This window comes from Hakea prostrata, chromosome 2 (genome assembly GCF_041222555.1).
Source record: "Hakea prostrata isolate BN-2017 chromosome 2, UWA_Hpros_2, whole genome shotgun sequence".
NCBI lineage: Eukaryota > Viridiplantae > Streptophyta > Magnoliopsida > Proteales > Proteaceae > Hakea > Hakea prostrata.
This window is the reverse complement of record NC_142601.1, coordinates 70,446,144-70,465,013: the sequence shown is the minus strand read 5'-3', so window position 1 is coordinate 70,465,013 and position 18,870 is coordinate 70,446,144. Positions and strand designations below refer to the sequence as shown.

Below are 18,870 nucleotides of genomic sequence, written 5' to 3'. Positions count from 1 at the left end.
GGTCGAGATCAAAATTTCAACCGAAATTTCAGATCCTATGGCCAAAATTTCGGCTTGATGATCTTGCACATTTAATGCACAGGATCCAAGCTTTTTCGGTTATTTTGACTAGTATTGTCTTTCATGTGGAATTCCTGCAAGAAAAATGCTTTGAAGGTGACAAACACGGTTATAAATCAATGATTAAAAAAAGGAAACCAATAAGGGAAAATTTATACGGTACCCAACAAAATAAATTGATGATATAAATGTAAGAACATCATTGTCTGATATGTAATCTGTATATGTTAGCATATGAATTAACTAAAAATGTAGTTGGAGACTTGGAGTGGTGCTAATTGGTAAAAAATCAATACCTCAAATAAATATATTTATATATATAATTTTCTTTTCTTTTTTTCTCCACTCATTTCTGCTTTTTTTCATAGACAGAGAGAAGTGATTACTTTTTGTGAGAAATGGAGAGAGAGACTAGACAACATGAGAGGAATGAGAAAATAAGAATTTAACTTGAAATTCGTTATAAAATACACAAATGGATTCTAGAGGGACATGTGTCTTGTTTTTTAAGTAATTTCAAGAAACAATGGGGATTATTTTTTTTTCTATTGTGGGAACAAAAATAGGAGCTGAGGAAAAAAAAATAAAGCATATGAGAGAATGAAATTGGATTAAGTGTTTAATTATAGTGAAATTAAATGATAAGAAAATTCAACAAAATGATTATTTCAAGGTTGTTCGGTTGATAAGATCAATACCTCTTAATAAAGAAGTCCTAGATTTGACTCTTGCTGAAGGCATAACGAAGGTTTGACGAATTTTGTCAAGATTCCGATATTTCAAGACCAGTTTCCCAAATGCCCCCAGGGCCCCCAATAGAAGCCAGAAGGCACCAAAAGCAGACTAATAATAGGGATTCAACAAACAAAGCAAATTCACCAGGCAGAGGCCCATCTTGCAGGAGATGTATATCCTTCACTCACCATTCCAAGCTTATTCCTTACCGCTACCTCTGTCATCTTCTCCTTCTTCCCTTCAAGCCATGGTAGAGTTCTTCTTCTGAGCTCTCCCTATCTCATCTCATAAGTTGTATGGAAGCAATTTTTAGAAATGATTCAGAGGCTAGATGGAATAATTTAACACGACGACGACCCCTCTCTTGCTCTCTCCTATCTTCTTTAAACACCTCTTAGTTTCATTTAATGTCTGCAACTTCGGTTTTCCAGCTACCCTATTTGGAATCCGGCTATCGTTGCAACAACTTCTCAGCTGAAAAATTTCTTGTGTTCAAGTTAGTCCATAACCGACTTGAGTTATGACTTGTGAGTTGGTCGAAAGTTGCACGCTGACATCCAAGTGAACAATGGGACATTTGCCTGGGACAACAAGGGTAACAAAGCGTTGATACGAAAATTGGAACAAAAGAGAAAAATACCAACAAGATTTTGTGAAATTTCAACCATTTTCGCTTGTATTTCACCAGTTTGCTAGAAGATCAGCAAATATCGTTTTCCCCCCTCTTTTATTTTGTTAGCCACCAAGCTAGACGAATTTTTCCATTTTTCTAGGCTAAATTCGCCGAATTGTCTTACCCCTTCTATCAAAAATATATGATTATTTCGAGGATTTGAATTCGATCATAAATAAAGAAAGGTAATTTTTACCCTTTTTGCCCTCCCCTCAACCACCCCCACCCCCACCCCCCTTTTCTCACTAGATTGATTATAAAGAAGTGCTAATGATGCTGTTTAACTAAAAATCCTTCATAAACAATTCTGATAAACAATATCGAACATTTAGCAATTGAGAGAGAAACTCACTGAAGTGAAAATGAAGATGTCGTAATAGACGAACGACAAAATTATGAAAGATAAACTAACCATATTAAAGTAAATAAGTTCTGAAGCAATAACTTGAGGTGGCATGCTCATATAGTCATGTTTAACAATGTACATTGATATAAAATAGCAATTGTTAAGGCCACAATTGCATATAAGCTACATCTTTTTGGGTAGAAAAGATAACTAATTTATTTATGTAGGGCAAAGCAACAGTTCCTCCGCCATTAATACTCATTTGATTCAGCAAACCAACAATGCCGAAGTCCATAAGTAACATTACGCTGACTCCATTGTTGAAGATCTAGAGGAAAATTAAGCCAGACAAGATCTAGTGAAAACATAAACCGGACGAGCTACATTCCTGCAACCAAACAAGAAGCAGCCAAAAAAAACAAGACAAAAACTAATTAAATGACCTGCATGCTACTTAATTGCATGACAAAGTTTCAGAGTCCATAGACATACCCATACTTCTGAATGCGAATGGGGTATTTGTCAATGAGGTTGGCTCGCTGCTTGGCCACCTCTTGCACAGATCGCACGTTTGAGGACGACTTCATTGCTTCACTGTACAACCATAAATTGTAAACAAAAAGAGAAACATCAGAATGACCAACTTAGACAGCCCATAACTAAAGATGGTAGGACTCAAAACAGAACTGGGAAAGAAGTGACTTCAACAGAAGCTACAACGTAATTCATAGTCAATTCCTTTGGGCAGGCAAACTAAAATTTTCAGAGTTAAGAAATACATAATCTAGAGCACTTTATACAATTTCAGAGAAATTATAATAAAATTTTGGTTCCAAAAGTGGTAATTGCATGTCCATTTTTGTGCAAGGGAACTCTGTGTTTGCATCACATTAGAAAATTGCACATGTGTTTTCTCAATGATGAGCCATTCAAGTTAAAGAATCTTTTGTTAATCCTGAAGTTGTGTCTTGAGCATCAAACAATCAGCTCAACATAATTGAGAAGGTAAGGTTAGGAAAAATGAGCAAAGAAAATTCTATACGAGATTGAAGCTTAGTTTAAAAGATGTATTTAATTGGTTGCCTAACCGTGGGCTGCAGTGCACAAAATCTTGTATTGATGTTCCCAGTTAAAAATGACTAGGAAATTACCAGATGAACTGATCAAATGACACCAAGCGAATGCCACTTAATAAAACAGTCTATAGGCAAGGACAACAACCTAGACACATCATAAGACCTTGCATTCAAAATATAAAACTGCTACTATTAATAGGAAACAACATATCCTGAGATAACATGAAAGGTTATGTGACTTATGTCCTTAATTATTCCCCATGTCAACTGCAGTCACCCTCTAATTATTTTTATTAGGAATGCATAAATGGATCCAATACTAAAACCATGCAGAGGGGTTACAAGAGAGGGAAGGGAGTGGAAAGCTCCTTTTTCATGCAAGGTGACATCCTAGGGAAACCCAGAACAAGCTGAAGGTTCTAATCAAGCAATACATTTATCTTGAGGAGAGTAAAATCAATCAGTACGTAGTTTCCAGTTATTCTCCATTTTTTTTTTTTTTTTCTTTTTTGGGGGGGGTTGTGGGGGGTAGTGATTTAACAAGAAAAATGAATGTCAAAATATTTAATATGAACAGCCTATGACATGCATATATTTCAAGGATATATACTTTCAAAGCTAATCTTGTCATAATTTCAGATTATTCAATATGACACTACCTTTTAATAAAATTGGCACATTGTTGTCTCACTTGAACTACATCTTTCCAGAGCGGAGAGTCCTTTTTATATGGATATTTCTGCATCAAACTCAGTTTACAGAATATTCAGTCTGATACCAAGTCAAAAGAAATTAGGACAAAGCTGAACCAGTGCCATATTCGCCAGTTTAACAAGAATTTAAAGGAAAATGAAATGGTGATTGCAAGTTTCAGTGTAATGACCAATACATCAAAACAATAAAGAACGGAACTCTGCAGATATCTAAGCACAGTTATAAAATTTGAAAATTGGGGTCAGTGAAGAATCCATGACCCGGAAGGCTAATTCCACTATATCGAAGGTATATAAGATAAAACATTTATGAAATGAGATTTTCATCCCTCGGAGATCAGACTCAGTAGGATGTCACAAAAAAATAGATCATGAGCAATTTACAATGTAGGTGTGTGTCTTCATAAAACAGGGATTCCACAGTGAGTTTCATTCCTTGGAGACACTCATTGTGACAGCGAAACTATATATCATAAATGCTGAATATTAGGACTGAGTCACAAATAATTTAAGGAAAAAAAATTTTGGGAGTTTGTAAAAGCACCTCACAGTCACAACTTTTCAGCTGCTGGCTCAACATAGTCTGCTCAGGAACTTAACAAAAGTAGTGATTTGGTTTTTCCATTTATATGCTTGATTTCGTAGCATCTGTGTTAAAGATTGTTCTGGCTGTTCTCCCTAAGATAAAGTGGATGATGTCAAAATTTATATTTGTGGTTCAATTAAAATTGCAGGCGGCGGGAGTGTTCTGGTCAAAACCTCCGGTCGAGGTTTCAGCAGCGGAAATCCGTCGCAGGCATCGGTGGATTGCAGGCGGTGGCGTTTCGTTCGTAGAGGAGAGCGATGGGTTTAGGGTTTTTGGGTTGGTTCGGCCAACCCAAACCGGTCTATCGGTTTGGTTCAAACATTAAGGGCCAGGAGCTTCTAATGGGCCATTCGGTATGCTTAGAATCAGATTTAGAGCCCAAGAGATCCAAGTTCAAAGATTGGGCCGTAAGTTTTCCCAAGAAACCCCCTTGGGCCCAGCCCATTCCATTAATCCCCAGCCCATCTTATTTCATTAACCAAATATCCAACCCACATATCTTCATACACAATTTTAAGTGCTTAGGCCTAACCCATTTCAAAGACCCACCTTGGGCCCAACCTATTTCCTTAACCTCAAGCCCAGCCTATCTCATTAGCCCAATCTCCCGTCCCTTTTTCTTAGCCCATCGTTTTAAGTGGTTAGGCTTCACCGATTTCAAAGCACCACCATTCCATTAATCGTAAGGCCAGCCCATTTAGTTTCTCCCATGCTCAGCCAATCTTTTCCAACCAATGGGTTTACATACACCCATTTAAACCAAAACCAGTTTCTATATTGGGCTTAGCCCATTTGGTTTATCCTAAACCCAAACCTCCTCAACACTAACTTTAGCCCAAATGTTTCGGGTGGTCCAAGGCCAAACCAAGAGATCACTTTATACCAAATACTCACCAACCCAACAGTTTGACAGAACCAACACAGTAAACCGTCATCTTCCACCTCTCACCATCGAGACGGACAGGGAGGCAACATTGTGCTGGGATTGTTAGTTGTCTCACAGATTGTTTTAGGGGCTCTAGCACAAAGGAACAAGATCTTTGGGGTTCCTCTTCCAACACCGTCAATATTTGCAAGGGTGCGATTTACTCCAACAACACTTGGACTGAAATTTCTACCAGGGAAAACCACTGCTCGGCATCGCTCCTCTGGGTATTCATTGAAATTTTTTCTCGAAGTGCTCGGTGACCTGCGCTCCATCACTGCTTGTTCCATGAATTCATCGACCGCAATCGTTTACCTCTACGTTTGCTTTCAGGTGGATATACATTCTGAAGCATCGCCTCGGGGTCTTCGCTGCAACCACATCTTCGTAATGGCAGCGTTGCACCTCCTAGGCTCCCATCTACTCGTCTTTGGTCGTAGATGTGAAGACTCAACCTCAAATTTTCCATCACCTTGAGGACAAGGCGATTTTATAGGGGCCGATAGTTGTTGGGACCCTAGGATAAGGCCATGTGGAGAGAGAGAGAATGAGGGTTAATTGAGATAATAAATAGAGGGAGAAGAGGGAGGAGAGGTCATTGAATGTTTGGAGAGTCTTACGGGCAGCCATAGGCTGAGGGACACCTCACAGAGGTGTTGGGGGTGATTGGCACCATTAGAAATCAGAGTCTATCTTGTTAATTCTTGCAACTTTGTATTAATTTTTCAAGATATTATAAAGGTTTTATCAGCCTGCAGAACAACCCAAACTGCAACCCACCCTCGGGGAAAATTAATAATCATACCCTTACTCCTAAGGTACAAAAAAAAGAACAGAAGAAAAACCAAAGACCAAAGACATCGTTTTGAAAAATGGCATTATGCAATTGAATTCAGAGGAACTTGCACCTAGATTCATCAACAGGGATGGAAGATGAACTGCAGCCCATGAACATTGACAATATTCCAAAGCGTCATAAGAAAAAATTACATGGCTACATGCACAACAGTACATACTCAAAAGGAGTTTAGGAATCACCTCTGGATGCCACTGGAAGCCAAACACAGGACAGTTCCATCCTTGAAAAGTTGAGACATAGACCTGGCATACATAATGCGCTCCAACAATGAGAATCCATATAAAGGAAAGCAACACTGCCAGGATTAACATAAAAGGAAAACAATCAGCATCTGATTTCATTACCTTCTGATTTTTATCTTCGGTGGTTGTCAAGATTTTGAAAGAACTGAATAGATGACGATTCCCTTCAAACTTATCAAGTGATATACCATACTGCCACAGTGCCACATGCAGATGGATTGACGTTATTCTTTGAGTAAAACTAATGCAAAATTACAATCCAAAAAAAGGGCATTCAATCATCTGAAACCCTGAACTTGAAAGTGTAATGCAATTCTGAAACCCAATAAAGTAATTAGTGGAAATTCCATAAACCATAACAGTTCACAACTCTTGCAGGTTTGGTAAACAGGAACAGAGTAGAGTAATTTGAAGGAGTAAAAATTCATGGAATTTAAAATAAGAATAAAACATAAAGAAATTGGCACTACTCTGACCTGTTGGTTGCAGGTTCAGAACTTGGAAACAACCTCTCTTGCGAAGAAGGGAGGTAAGGCCATGTACATATGCCCCTTCCAGACCCTGAGCAGCAGGAGCCTCATGCACAGAGACACTTTTAGATTAGGTCATAATTCCTATATACCTACCTACCCATGGTTTAGGCCCATAAGTAGCCTATTATAATAAATACCCATTAGACCAAAGGCCACACACATAAATAACCCACTTCAAAACTTACTGCTAACGAAATAAGCCCACTTAGGTGATTTATCTAAACAAATGACTCCAGAGGCATCCTGTAATTCAAATTAAGGACATGGTTTTTTGGAGGGGATGGGTGACATAATAGAGCTATTTCTTGAAATAAGCCATCAAGGGTGCATAATAAAGCTATTTCTAGGAATAAGATAAGTTATAAGTATCAACTAAAAACAAGAGCACTGGTCATGCTACAATCATAAATCTCTCAACAGTTGTGGCTCTATTAGTTCCAAGTTACAATGGTGGAAAAATATTTCCTCTGAGGTATGATTTCCTCAAGGTTTTGGCTTCCTCACATACCTGATCGGAATTGCCACAATCAAACTAGGTCAAGGAGTTGCACTGAAGTGTTTTAGAACTTACCTTATGGTGATGCATGACAATACGATCTGTAGTCAATTTTACAAGTAACTCCGGAGAGAATCTGCACAATCAAACATTTCATATTAAATTGTATGGAAGCTAACAAAATACAATTCAAATACAGTTCCACTACAGATACAATGTTTAAAATTAGCATCCATGAGTATGATGAACATAGTATTACAATTATTCACTTGTTATATCACGGTGAAGCTGCATGCATCATAAAACATTTAGAAGCAGATCCGTGGCTACCCTGAGGAGAGGAGCAGAAGATTTGATCTTATCCATGTTTAGGAACCAACAGATACCAAACTCACCATTTATTATTGTATGTCTGAGCACTAAAGATACCAGTACATTTATGGAAGAGCCCAACTCATGCATGGGCAAGTGTAACAGCAAGCCAGACCTCAAGTTCTCTACTAGACAAGTCAATGAATGCAATCAGTTGATGACTTCTGGGAGTTATCATTCTTTGGGCAAAGGGCGAACCCGGTGCCGAAGGCTTCTACACAAGCAGCATTCAGGGGGCAGTTTTCCTTATCATTTGATAACATTTTTTTTTTCTTTTTTTCATTGGCAAACTGCCAAAATGTCACTACTGGGTGAACAGACCAGGAGGAGCCACAGAGGCAGGATTCAAGGGCAGCTACAAAGACAAGCCAAACCAATCTTGACCAAACCTCATATTTTGGATTTCCCCACCCCAAGCCCAAACAAGAACAATTATTGGATCCCACAGCCAGCGTAGCTTTCTATTGAGTTAGACGTGGATAGCCCAAACAAGAAAAACTATTCACATATTCTCTTCTTATATTTGTAAATAAGACAACACATATAATCAAGTATATTACAATATACATGAGATCCATGGTAACAACTATTCAGTAGTAATATATGCACGAATTGCCATATACACATAAAAAAAAAATTATTTAAATAAAAAAGGTGTTTTACTCATGCCCACAAAAGACTAACAGTGAAATATTTAAGTTTATGTCTCACTTTTTAAATTCAGTTTGGTCTTCTGAAGTGGGACCCAGTTTTACTATGGAGAGAAACTGAGCAGTAACTGCCTCATTGCTTAAACGTGGGTGATGCAGAATCCCAATTATAGGCACTACAGAAAGAATTGTAGGCCAGAATAATAGCTCAAGCACTCAGTCCTGTTTTTCAGTCACTCATTTCCTTCGCAGAGTTTTAGCATTAGGTCTCATCTATCATAACCTGCAACTGGAGGAGTTCATTAGTCTTTGTTCTTGTTTTGAATTTCCTTTCTGTCCAGGAAGTATTAACCTTTCATTTGTGATTAGGTTGAATTGGTTTACAATTTGATGGACGAATAGAAGCTTTGTGACTTGGTTCCGTTTATTTTAGACAATTGTGATAAGTTGATTTCATGTATATTATTTTTGATGATTAATTTGCTATATTTCCATGTGTTTATAATTGTTTTATATCAATTTACCCTAATATTATATGAAAATGAATATGTTGCACCGTTTCCTTTAATTTCTATAATTTTGATGATTTTATATATTTCCTAGCAAATCTTAATTAAGATTTATTAATTTTGTTTGCAGGAAATTATCAGAAATTATAAATCAAATCTGCAGGGGTATTATTGAAAAATTCCGTGAAGAGAGAGTCTTAATGGAATCAAGCTGGATTTTACTTCCACTCCAGAAAGGAAACTCTTGTTCATCAAGTCACAGTGCACTCTAAAAGCTTCCTCAAGTCAAAAACATGGAGAGAAGGATTCCTTGCATGCTTCAAGATTTTATTTCCTATTTGGGACTAGATCAAAGAAGGAAAAATAATCCTATTCAGAGAAGGAAGAGAGAAAAAAACCGTTTTTCCTAGAGTCCCCTTCCCTATTTATAGGCTAGTCTCCATTTGATACAATTCTAGTTTCCTAATCTGACTCAACCAAGGAGGGTTTTGGTGTACAAATCGGACCGACTTAGATAGCTCAAATGCACAATTCCACCGTTGGATTTGAAGGTCAAGAAGTCGTGAAGCTCTCCTCCAAAAATCAGCTTGATCGGATAATTCTGTGGATTCAGTAGAAGGCCTGGTGCATTTCAAGTAAGGCTTTAGTGGAATTCTTGATCAGTATGTCCTCTTCTAAATTGGCCCTTGATTTGCATGCTTAGTTCTTCTACTTTCTTTGTTCTGTTCTTCATTTTCGCTTTACTAAATAGCATTCTGTTCGTTAAGATTGTGCTCTTTCTATTTAAGGTCAATAATCTGATTTCTCCTTTCTTCTAGTTTCAATTCTGATTCACAACCTGAACTTCATAATATGATTTCAAGAATTATGGTTTCTACTTTTACCGATAAATCATTTATCAGTTACAGTATTGATTTCTGATTCCAAACTCCATGCCTGTCCTTCTATTCTACTGATTTATCAGGGTTTGAGAATCTTAGTTCCTTCAGTATCTGAACATCTGGCTATTGGAATTAATCAAACTTTACTGGATATTCTCCTTGTTAAACGGATCACTTGACAAGGGTTTCCTTCAGATCAGACTTTGTTAAGTAATTAAAGTTCTCCAATTCTAAATTGTAGATCCCTAAGATTTTATGAACCCTAAGTACCTTAGGCAACTTGAAACCCATTACCACCCTTTTGATTCACTTACTAGTAATGATTAGACAACCCCAACATACTAAGGCATCACCTGTTCCATTCTGAAAATCATGCATCACTGTGTCTGTGAACATGTGAGATGAGACCCCATCCTCTTACCTTTTAGCCATTCCTGTCACAATGCCAGCTAGAATCTACAGAGTCTCCTCAGGAATTTTGTTCATTTTCCAGCATCCAAAAACCAAATCTAGTTCCAAAAGTATATCATGTTTTTTTTTTCAAAGAACAATGACTGACAAATGGTTACTTTTTATTAGTTTCATCTCAGTCCACCCAATTGATCGAGATACTTCATCTATTCTATCATCCTTATGTATGAATTCTAGACAGTTGACCTAAAGACAGAAAACAAAATGTTTGACCAACAGTGGTCAAATCAAACATTTTGATGTACTACTGCAACAAAGAAGAGGACAGAAAATGGTACACAAGTAAAACAAATAGACATAATAAAATAAAGTTACACAGAAGGAGATAAGACATATCTTAGAAATATTTAACCTTTGAAACACAGTGCCTTCAAGTTCTGTGTCTTGTCTGACTCTGAATTGAAGAGTAGATGGATGATTTAATGCATTAAACTCTTCAAGAATGTCAACCTAAAAGCACAGCAAAATGAGAAGTTCTTTTCAGAAGAACATAACTAACATAGTCTGTTAATGAAAGAAATGGAAAACCTCCTAAAATCTTTAAAATGACACCAAGGGGGGTTCATGGGAGGAGGATATCGGTATCAACCCAAACAAAAGCAATTTACTGTTAATACAAAATAAACTAAGATAAATACAAAAAAATAAAAATAAATAAATAAAATAAAAAAGTGGATGCTTGGACTTTGATAGACCTAGTTTTAATGGTTTCAAATTTATATGTTCTAATTTAAAAGTTCAAACCTAGGGAAAAAGTAAAAAGAAAGTGAAACTATCACTGGAGTACAGCCCTAATACATAACCAGCAATTATTGGGCTTTAGAGCTGCAGCCCAGGCTTAACTTGTGCTGACAATGAGTACCCAGCATGCCCAACCTGTCCAAGCCTACACTCTTATTTGAAGATAAAGCAACAGTTAAATAGCACGTATGTGCTTAATTGCATGTATTGGAGACAACGAGTACACTGACAGGCTCATACATTAGAATTGGTATGCCACCAACCAAACAAGTAGACAAGGAATCAGATCTAAAGCATGTTATGTGTTGAGAAAAGCATATGCTTCTCCTATTTCCTCATTATGTGCATATATTAATAGGAAAATATGACTACCAATGTAAGAGTCATGTTGGTATCTCTCCTGTAAAAAGGGCATCTTTGTTTTTCTGTGGCAAAAGGAGGTGTCACATTGGGGATTGAGAGAGAGTCTAAGTATACTTGCATCTGAAGCTAGATTTAATTGTTTGCGATGAGTGGAAGGGATAAAATATAAACTGGTATTTGATGCAACTCACAAAAAGCAGGCAAAAATATCATAATACTCCCATTCCCTAAAGTAGATTAAATTTGAAGACCCTATAGTGTCAAACCTCTATTTAATCAGCACTCTTTTATGCTAGTATTGATTCAATGTCTAAACATCCCACATAGCATTCTTCACCTTAAACTGAATAAACTTTAAACAAGAATAAAATCCCCTGCTGCAGCAAGTGGTAAAAAGCTAGTTATTGCAAAACTGAACATAAACAAATCAAAGCAGGATAGATTACCTGGCTGATGATCATGCATAGAAGTTCAAAACCTAAGCAAATGGCAAATAAAGGTTTATTTTTCTCTTTAATTCTCTGCACAACAAAAGAAAACAGGAGTACCTTTTGTTCAGGAGGGATCTTAAATGGTAAGATAGTTTTCAAATGTAATTTTTCCATGCATATAAAATCTTCTCCTCCACCCCCCCACCCCAATGGAAGAGGGGGGGGGGGGATTCTTGTAAGAGAGCAGACATTGTTAACTGATCAACATCAGCAACGGTAGATTGATTGATGAATTAGTAGGTATATATTGTTCTATTAAGTCTTTTATGTTGCAATTTGTTCCTTATTTTTAGGTAGTAACATATTGGTTGGTTATTGTTCTCTGTTGCTTAGAAGTAGTTGTTTTGCAGTTATCTTTTCCTATTTTTTAGCAGTGAGTTAGTCATGCTGTCTTAGAAATGAGTCCCATTTATGTATGCTTCTCTAAGGCTGTTTTGTGTCATTGAATAGAAGATAAATAGCCCAGAAATTGCTCTGCTCTTGCGGCTGTCCAGTATACTCTGTTTTGCCGCTGCTAATGAACTTTGTTTTGCAGTAAAAATCAACAGATTCTGGTATCAGAGTTGGTTTGATTGTGAGTTTTTTTTTTTTTTTTTTTTTTGAGAGCTGGAAACACTGAGTGAGTGTGTGCACGAACTTGAGTGGTTTGCAGTCTTCGAAACAGGATGTCAGACCTTCAAGTTATCGATGGAATCAAAAACTCAACAATCAGAATTACAACTCTTGGTCAACCTGCATAATGTCTTACATGCAAGGCCAAGACTTGTGGGAGGTTGTGAACAGAAGTGAAATCCAATAACCAGATGCTGAGGATGCAAATGGCACATTGCGAAAATGGAAGATTAAGGCAGGCAAAGCGATGTTTGCTTTGAAGATGGCAGTTGAAGAAGATCTGTTTGAACACATCAGAGATGCAAAAACACCCAATGAAGCTTGGGATATTTTTGCCAAGTTATTTTCAAAGAAGAATGATACAAGACTTCAGCTTTTGGAGAGTGAACTCCTGTCAATCGCACAACGCGACATGACCGTTGCTCAGTACTTTCACAAGGTGAAGACGTTGTGTCGAGAAATTACTGAATTGGACCCACAAGCTCCAATTGGTGAAACCAAAATGAAAAGAATAACCATTCATGGTTTGAGGCCTGAACATAGAGGCTTTATTGCTGCTGTACAAGGATGGCGGAACCAGCCTTCACTTGTTGAGTTTACAAATCTGCTTGCCAGTCAGGAAAGCCTTGACTAAGCAAATGGGAGGGATTTCACTCAAGACTAAAGAGGAGGCTCTTTATGCAAACAATAGTAGATGGAGTCCAAAATCACATGGCTTCGGAAAGATCAAAAGAAAGACGATGAAGCAAAATGCCAACAAGTTGAACGAAATGCACGTGCCAAAGGAGAATGAAGAACTTCACCAACAAGAAGAAATTTGAAGGGAAGTGCTACAGTTGTGAGAAGAAAGGGCACATGGCAAAAAATTGTTGGACCAAGAAGAAACCCCTAGAGAGTAATGCAACCATCTCCAAAATTGAAGAAGAATGGGATGCAGAGGCATCTTTTGCTGTCCTAGAAGAGACGGCGTTTACTACAACAACAACTGAGCAAATCAACTATGAAGATGACTGGATCATTGACTCAGGATGTTCAAATCATATGACTGGTGACAAAGATAAGTTGCAAAATTTGGAGGAGTACAAAGGGAATCGTGACTGCAAATAATTCCAAGCTACCTATAGCTCACACTGGTAACACTATAGTTTCTCCCTATTGCAGTATTGATAATTTTTCACTTGAGAATGTTTACCATGTCCCTAGTATGAAGAAAATTTTGCTTTCAGTAGCATAATTAACATCTTTAGGGCACTTTGTCTTGTTTGGCCCACAAGATGTCAAGCCTATCGTGATCTTGAAATTTTAGAAAACCAATGATGAAGGGTAGGAGGCTAGAATCAGTTTATGTGATGTCTGCAGAGGTTGCTTATGTAGATAAGACAAGGAAGAATGAGACAGCAGACTTATGGCATATGCGTCTAAGTCATGTTAGCTATTCCAAGCTGATGGTGACGATGAAAAGGTCGATGTTGAAGGGACTTCCTCAACTTGAAGTGAGAGGGGACACAATTTGTGCAAGATGTCAATATGGGAAAGCACACCAGCTGCCATTTGAAGAAACAAGATGGAGAGCAAAAGAACCTTTAGAGCTTGTTCACTCTGATGTGTTTGGACCTGTCAAGCAAGCTTCTCTTGGTGGGATGAAATATATGGTAACCTTCATCGATGATTTTTCCAGGTATGTATGGGTGTTTTTTATGAAGGAAAAATCTGAAATTTTCTCAAAGTTTCAAGAGTTTAAAAGCATGGCAGAAGCAGAAATTGAGAAGAAGATTCGATGCTTGCGTACCGACAATGGATGGGAATACACCTCAGATGAGTTTGACAATTTTCTTTGAGATTGTCATACTCGCCATTAGTTTACATGTGCCAACACACCGCAACAAAATGGCATAGCAGAGATGAAGAACAGGCATCTACTGGAGACTTGTCAAAGCATGCTCCATGCCAAGAATGTTCCTAGATGTTTTTGGGCTGAAGCAATGAAGACAGCAGCCTTTGTGATCAATAGGCTCCCTCAACAAAGGTTAAATTTTCTCTCACCCTTTGAGAAAATATGGAATATGAAGCCTACAGTTGATTATTTCAGAGTATTTGGTTGTGTGTGCTATGTGTTTGTACCTAACCATTGGACAAAAAGGCCATTAGGTGTGTGTTTGTACTTTGTAGGGTACGATAGTCAAAGGAAGGGGTGGAGGTGTTGTGATCCTACAACTAGAAGATGCCACACTTCCAGGAATGTAGTATTCGATGAGTCATCCTTTGGTGGTCCTCAGAGAAGGAGAGCTTACCAGATTCAGCAGCCTTTAAAGATCAGTTGCAAGATGCTCAAATTCAGTTGAGCATTCATGGAAATGGAGATGTTGACAATGATCATGAGAATGCCGAAACTAAAGATCCTTGGCAAACTGGTGTATATGAACAACCAATTGAAGAAGGTGAGATTAGCGAAGAGGGGCCATCAATTTCATTGAGAAGATCAACTAGGATCAAGAAGCCAAATCCCAAGTATGCTAATGCTGCCATTATTGAAGGGTTAGATGCAAAAGAACTTGAGAACTTTGAAGAAGCTTCTCATCACTCAGAGTGGAATGAAGCAGCTATGAAAGAAGAGATTGTTGCCTTAAAAAGGAATCAGACATGGAAGCTTGTACCAAAGCCAAGAGACTTGGAGTCTATCTCATGCAAGTGGGTTTACAAGATAAAGAGACGAATGAATGGGTCAATTGAGTGACACAAAGCTCGACTAGTAACTCGAGGTTTTTCTCACCAATATGGACTTGACTACAACGAAACATTTAGTCCAATTGCAAAGTTCACAACTGTTCGCATCCTACTTGCATTGGCAGCAAGCAAAAGTTGGAACTTGCAGCAAATCAACGTGAAGAATGCCTTCTTGCATGGAAAGTTAGATTGAGAGATCTACATGGATCAACCACTGGGGTTTCAATACAAAAATCATCCTGAGTATGGATGTAAGCTACAAAAAGCACTCTATGGATTAAAGCAAGCCCCAAGAGCTTGGTATGGTAAGATTGCTGAATTTCTAGTTCATAATGGTTATTCGGTTACATCTGCAGATTCAAGCTTGTTTGTTAAAGAAAATGGAGGGAAACTAGCTATTGTACTAGTATATATAGATGACTTGATCATAACAGGAGATTGTGATGAAGAAATCCTTCAGATCAAGGAGAACCTATCTATCTCAGATGAAGGAGCTTGGACAGCTAAAGCATTTTCTTGACCTAGAGATTGACTATACTCAAGATGGAATGGTTTTTCATCAACAAAAATACTCCAGAGATTTATTGAAGAAGTTTGCAATGATTGAGTGCAGGCCAATAACCACACCGATGGAACCAAATTTTAGAATGTGTGCTCATAAAGGAAAAGACTCAGAAGATGCAACAATGTATTGTCAGCTAGTGGGTAGTCTGCTCTACTCTGACTAGACCTAACATTGCATTTGTGATTGGATTAAGACAGTTTGTGCAAAATCCCAAGAAGTCTCATCTGGAGACACTGCAACGAGTATCAAGATATGTAAAGCACACATTTGGATATGGTTTGGTCTATAAGAAAGGTGAAGATTGCAAGTTAGCTGGTTATTGTGATGCTGATTATGCAGGAGATTATAATACACGAAGGTCAACCAGTGGATATGTTTTCATGCTTGGGTCTAGTGCTGTTTCGTGGTGCATCAAGAGGCAACCAACTGTTTCTCTATCCACAACAGAAGCAGAGTACTGAGCTGCAGCAATGGCAGCTCAAGAAAGTACATGGCTCGTTCAACTGTTGAAGGATCTACATCAACAAGCAGATTATGCACTGCCTTACATTGTGATAATCTTTCTGCAACCTGGTTGGCAGAGAATTCAGTCTTCCACGCTAGGACTAAGCATGTGGAACAGTGGAAGCACATTATCATTTTATTAGGGAGAAAGTCTTGAAAGGAGAAGTTAAGTTGAGGCAGATTGGAACAGAAGATCAGATTGCAGATTTATCTACAAAAGGATTGAACTGTGGCAAGCTTGAAAGTTTTCGTTGTCAGCTTGGCATGATGGAAAGTACTGGAGCTGATGTTGAGGGAGAGTGTTAACTGATCAACATCAACAACGGTGGATTGATTGCTGAATTAGTGGATAGTTAGATTGTTTTATTAAGTTTTTTTTTTGCTTTTTTTCTTTTTTTTTTGGTTGTAACATATTGGTTGGTTTTGTTCTCTGTTGTTAGGAGTGTTGCAGTCATTTGTTCCTTATTTTTTAGCGTGAGTTAGTCATGCTCTCATAGACGGTCCCATTTAGTATGGCTGTTTGGCTGTTATTGTGCTCTGTTGATTAGAAGGGCCGGATTGGCCCCGCCTTGCCGCCCTTGTTCTCCGTCTTTGGTTGGTTATTGTTCTCTGTTGATTAGAAGTAGTTGTTATGCAGTCATATTTTCTTATTTTTTAGCAGTGAGTTAGTCATGCTCTCATAGAACGAGTCCCATTTAAGTATGCTTCTCTAAGGCTGTTTTGTGTTGTTGAATAGAAGGAAAATAGCCCCGAAATTGCTCTGCCCTTGCTGCTCTCCAGTATACTCTGTTTTGCTGCTACTAACAAACTTTGTTTTGCAGTAAAAATTCAACAGACACATTTCAGGGGGTCATAGAGTATGAATCTTGCCAGATGACTGATTTTATTTTCTTCAGCATTCGATGTAATGTAGCATCAATATTTAAAGCACCCTTCAACATCTTTACCTGGGGGTTAGGAAACTTTTTATCTGTATGATAAGATGCATGCATTTCAATCCACAGTGTGCTTCAACCACTTCTCTATTTGCATTAGTAGATTATTTCATGTAAAGACCGAAGAACAAAAATTTAAGAAGCAATTTAAATAACTGAACGTGCAGGACAAGGTGCAAGGTTTCAAAAATAGATGATCCTAATCCATATTGCCAATTCTGGATGTGAATTGATGCAACTGATCTAATTATCAATATGTACTACGATAACATTTCACATGGTTTTTTGTTCTTTTTCTTTTTTTTTCAGGTTGAATTTAGCAAATTCGATAGGCTGATGTGGAATAATGGAATTCATTAGTTTTCTAGTATGAATACCTCAAAAAGTTCCTGTACAGTCTCATAGTACAAGCCCTCTTTGGCCCATCCTCCAGTAAAGAGCACGGCATCGACCAGATCGAGCTTCTGCATGTTTAGTTCAATTCACATCAGAGCTCAGGCACGCCTAAAATCGAAGTACGTCAGAACATTTCGCCGGTTTTAAGACGTGAAATTTTCCAAGTAGTATTACCAAAGAAAATAAATCTCCAGGTAGTGAATAAGATACTAACTTCGAAGAGGGTTTCCCGTGGTTCATTGAAGCCAAGAGGAATGACAGAAACGTCAGCAGATTTTACGAACTCAACATACTGAACAGGAATATAGGAACGACCCGAATCATTATTCGACCTTTTATAAGGATGGCTCAAAATTCCGATCACCGGCTTTGAATTCAGAGTCGGATCAGGCAGTGAGCGGCTGGCGGAGGGCGAGGAGTCGAGAAGAACTGTAGAACTGTCTGAGCCTTCGCATAATTCAGCTCTTTCGAAAACTAAATCAGCAGAACAATCCATAAGGTCCAATTTGATATCCCTGCATAGGGTAAGGAGTACAAAGAAGAAGATGTTATCTGTTGGTCCAGACAACTCAAAACTAGGAACGCAATGTTCACAGGAGAGAGGAGACAAAAACCCTAAAACTGCGAGATTGACAACCTGGTACGCCTACGCTAGTTACAGAGGGAAGTTAAGACGAGCGAGGGAATTAAGCTGGACGAAAGGGGATTGATTAGGCAGGGACGAAATTACAGAGGCGGTTAGGAGTCAGGACAGCTTCTATTTGCATTCCAATTCACAAAGCCCTTGACTGCAGGTTTCTGGAAAGTCTTACCTAACATTCCTGCCTGTTGACCTTGGACCTGCTAGGTGACTTCAACCCTTACTGTTCTCCTCATGAAAAGCTGCGGAGGTGTTCCTCTTTCCATGCATGAGGTGATCCCTTTAGCCTCGTGCATCGGTGCATGTCAGATGTCGAGTCTTACTGGCCTCAAATGGACCGGACTTGCTTCAATAAAAGCATTGAGCTGCCATTGTGAGATCACTTTCAGTGATCGAGATTCTTGAACTACACCGTTGAAACAAAGAAGAAAAAAGAAAAAGAAAATGGGTAATCTCTATTCTCTACCACCATTTTAGCAAATTTCCAAATGGACAGGGTACCAATACATGTGGAGTTAACAACAAAGGGGTAAGGCTTTTTTTTATCAAAACTAGATGGGAGTATCAACGGTTGTTTGATCAAGTAAGACCAACAAATTCTCAATCCAACCATACTTTCTCTACTTGTCAGTGGAGAGGTCTTGAGTTCCATCTTTTGCAGATAGAATTTTATTTTCAGCATTAAAAAAGCATCAGTACCTATAAAAAACAAAAAACAAAAAACAAAAAAACCAAAATCATAGATTTAACTCTAACTTCTTTGGGTGTTCAA

General features: G+C 38.1%; 1 protein-coding gene across 4 annotated transcripts; it reads right to left on the bottom strand.

Moving 5' to 3' along the window:
- Positions 1-1,807: 1,807 nt before the first annotated feature.
- LOC149026201 (gamma-glutamyl hydrolase 2-like) lies at positions 1,808-18,548 on the bottom strand. 4 transcript variants are annotated; one of them, XM_089146451.1, is made up of 11 exons: positions 18,271-18,548; positions 17,673-17,973; positions 17,440-17,526; positions 11,678-11,752; positions 10,480-10,577; positions 7,320-7,380; positions 6,318-6,407; positions 6,153-6,215; positions 3,550-3,629; positions 2,307-2,408; positions 1,809-2,202 (listed from the first exon to the last, which is right to left on the bottom strand). In XM_089146451.1, exons 2-11 carry the CDS (start codon positions 17,952-17,954, stop codon positions 2,154-2,156), a joined length of 987 nt encoding a protein of 328 aa, XP_089002577.1. In that variant the 5' UTR covers positions 17,955-17,973; positions 18,271-18,548; the 3' UTR covers positions 1,809-2,153. The 4 variants fall into 4 exon arrangements, with proteins under 4 accessions (XP_089002579.1, XP_089002577.1, XP_089002578.1 ...); XM_089146452.1 differs by lacking the exon at positions 18,271-18,548 and adding an exon at positions 18,096-18,259; XM_089146453.1 differs by lacking the exon at positions 18,271-18,548 and having other exon boundaries at positions 1,808-2,202; positions 2,313-2,408; positions 17,673-18,259.
- Positions 18,549-18,870: the final 322 nt, after the last annotated feature.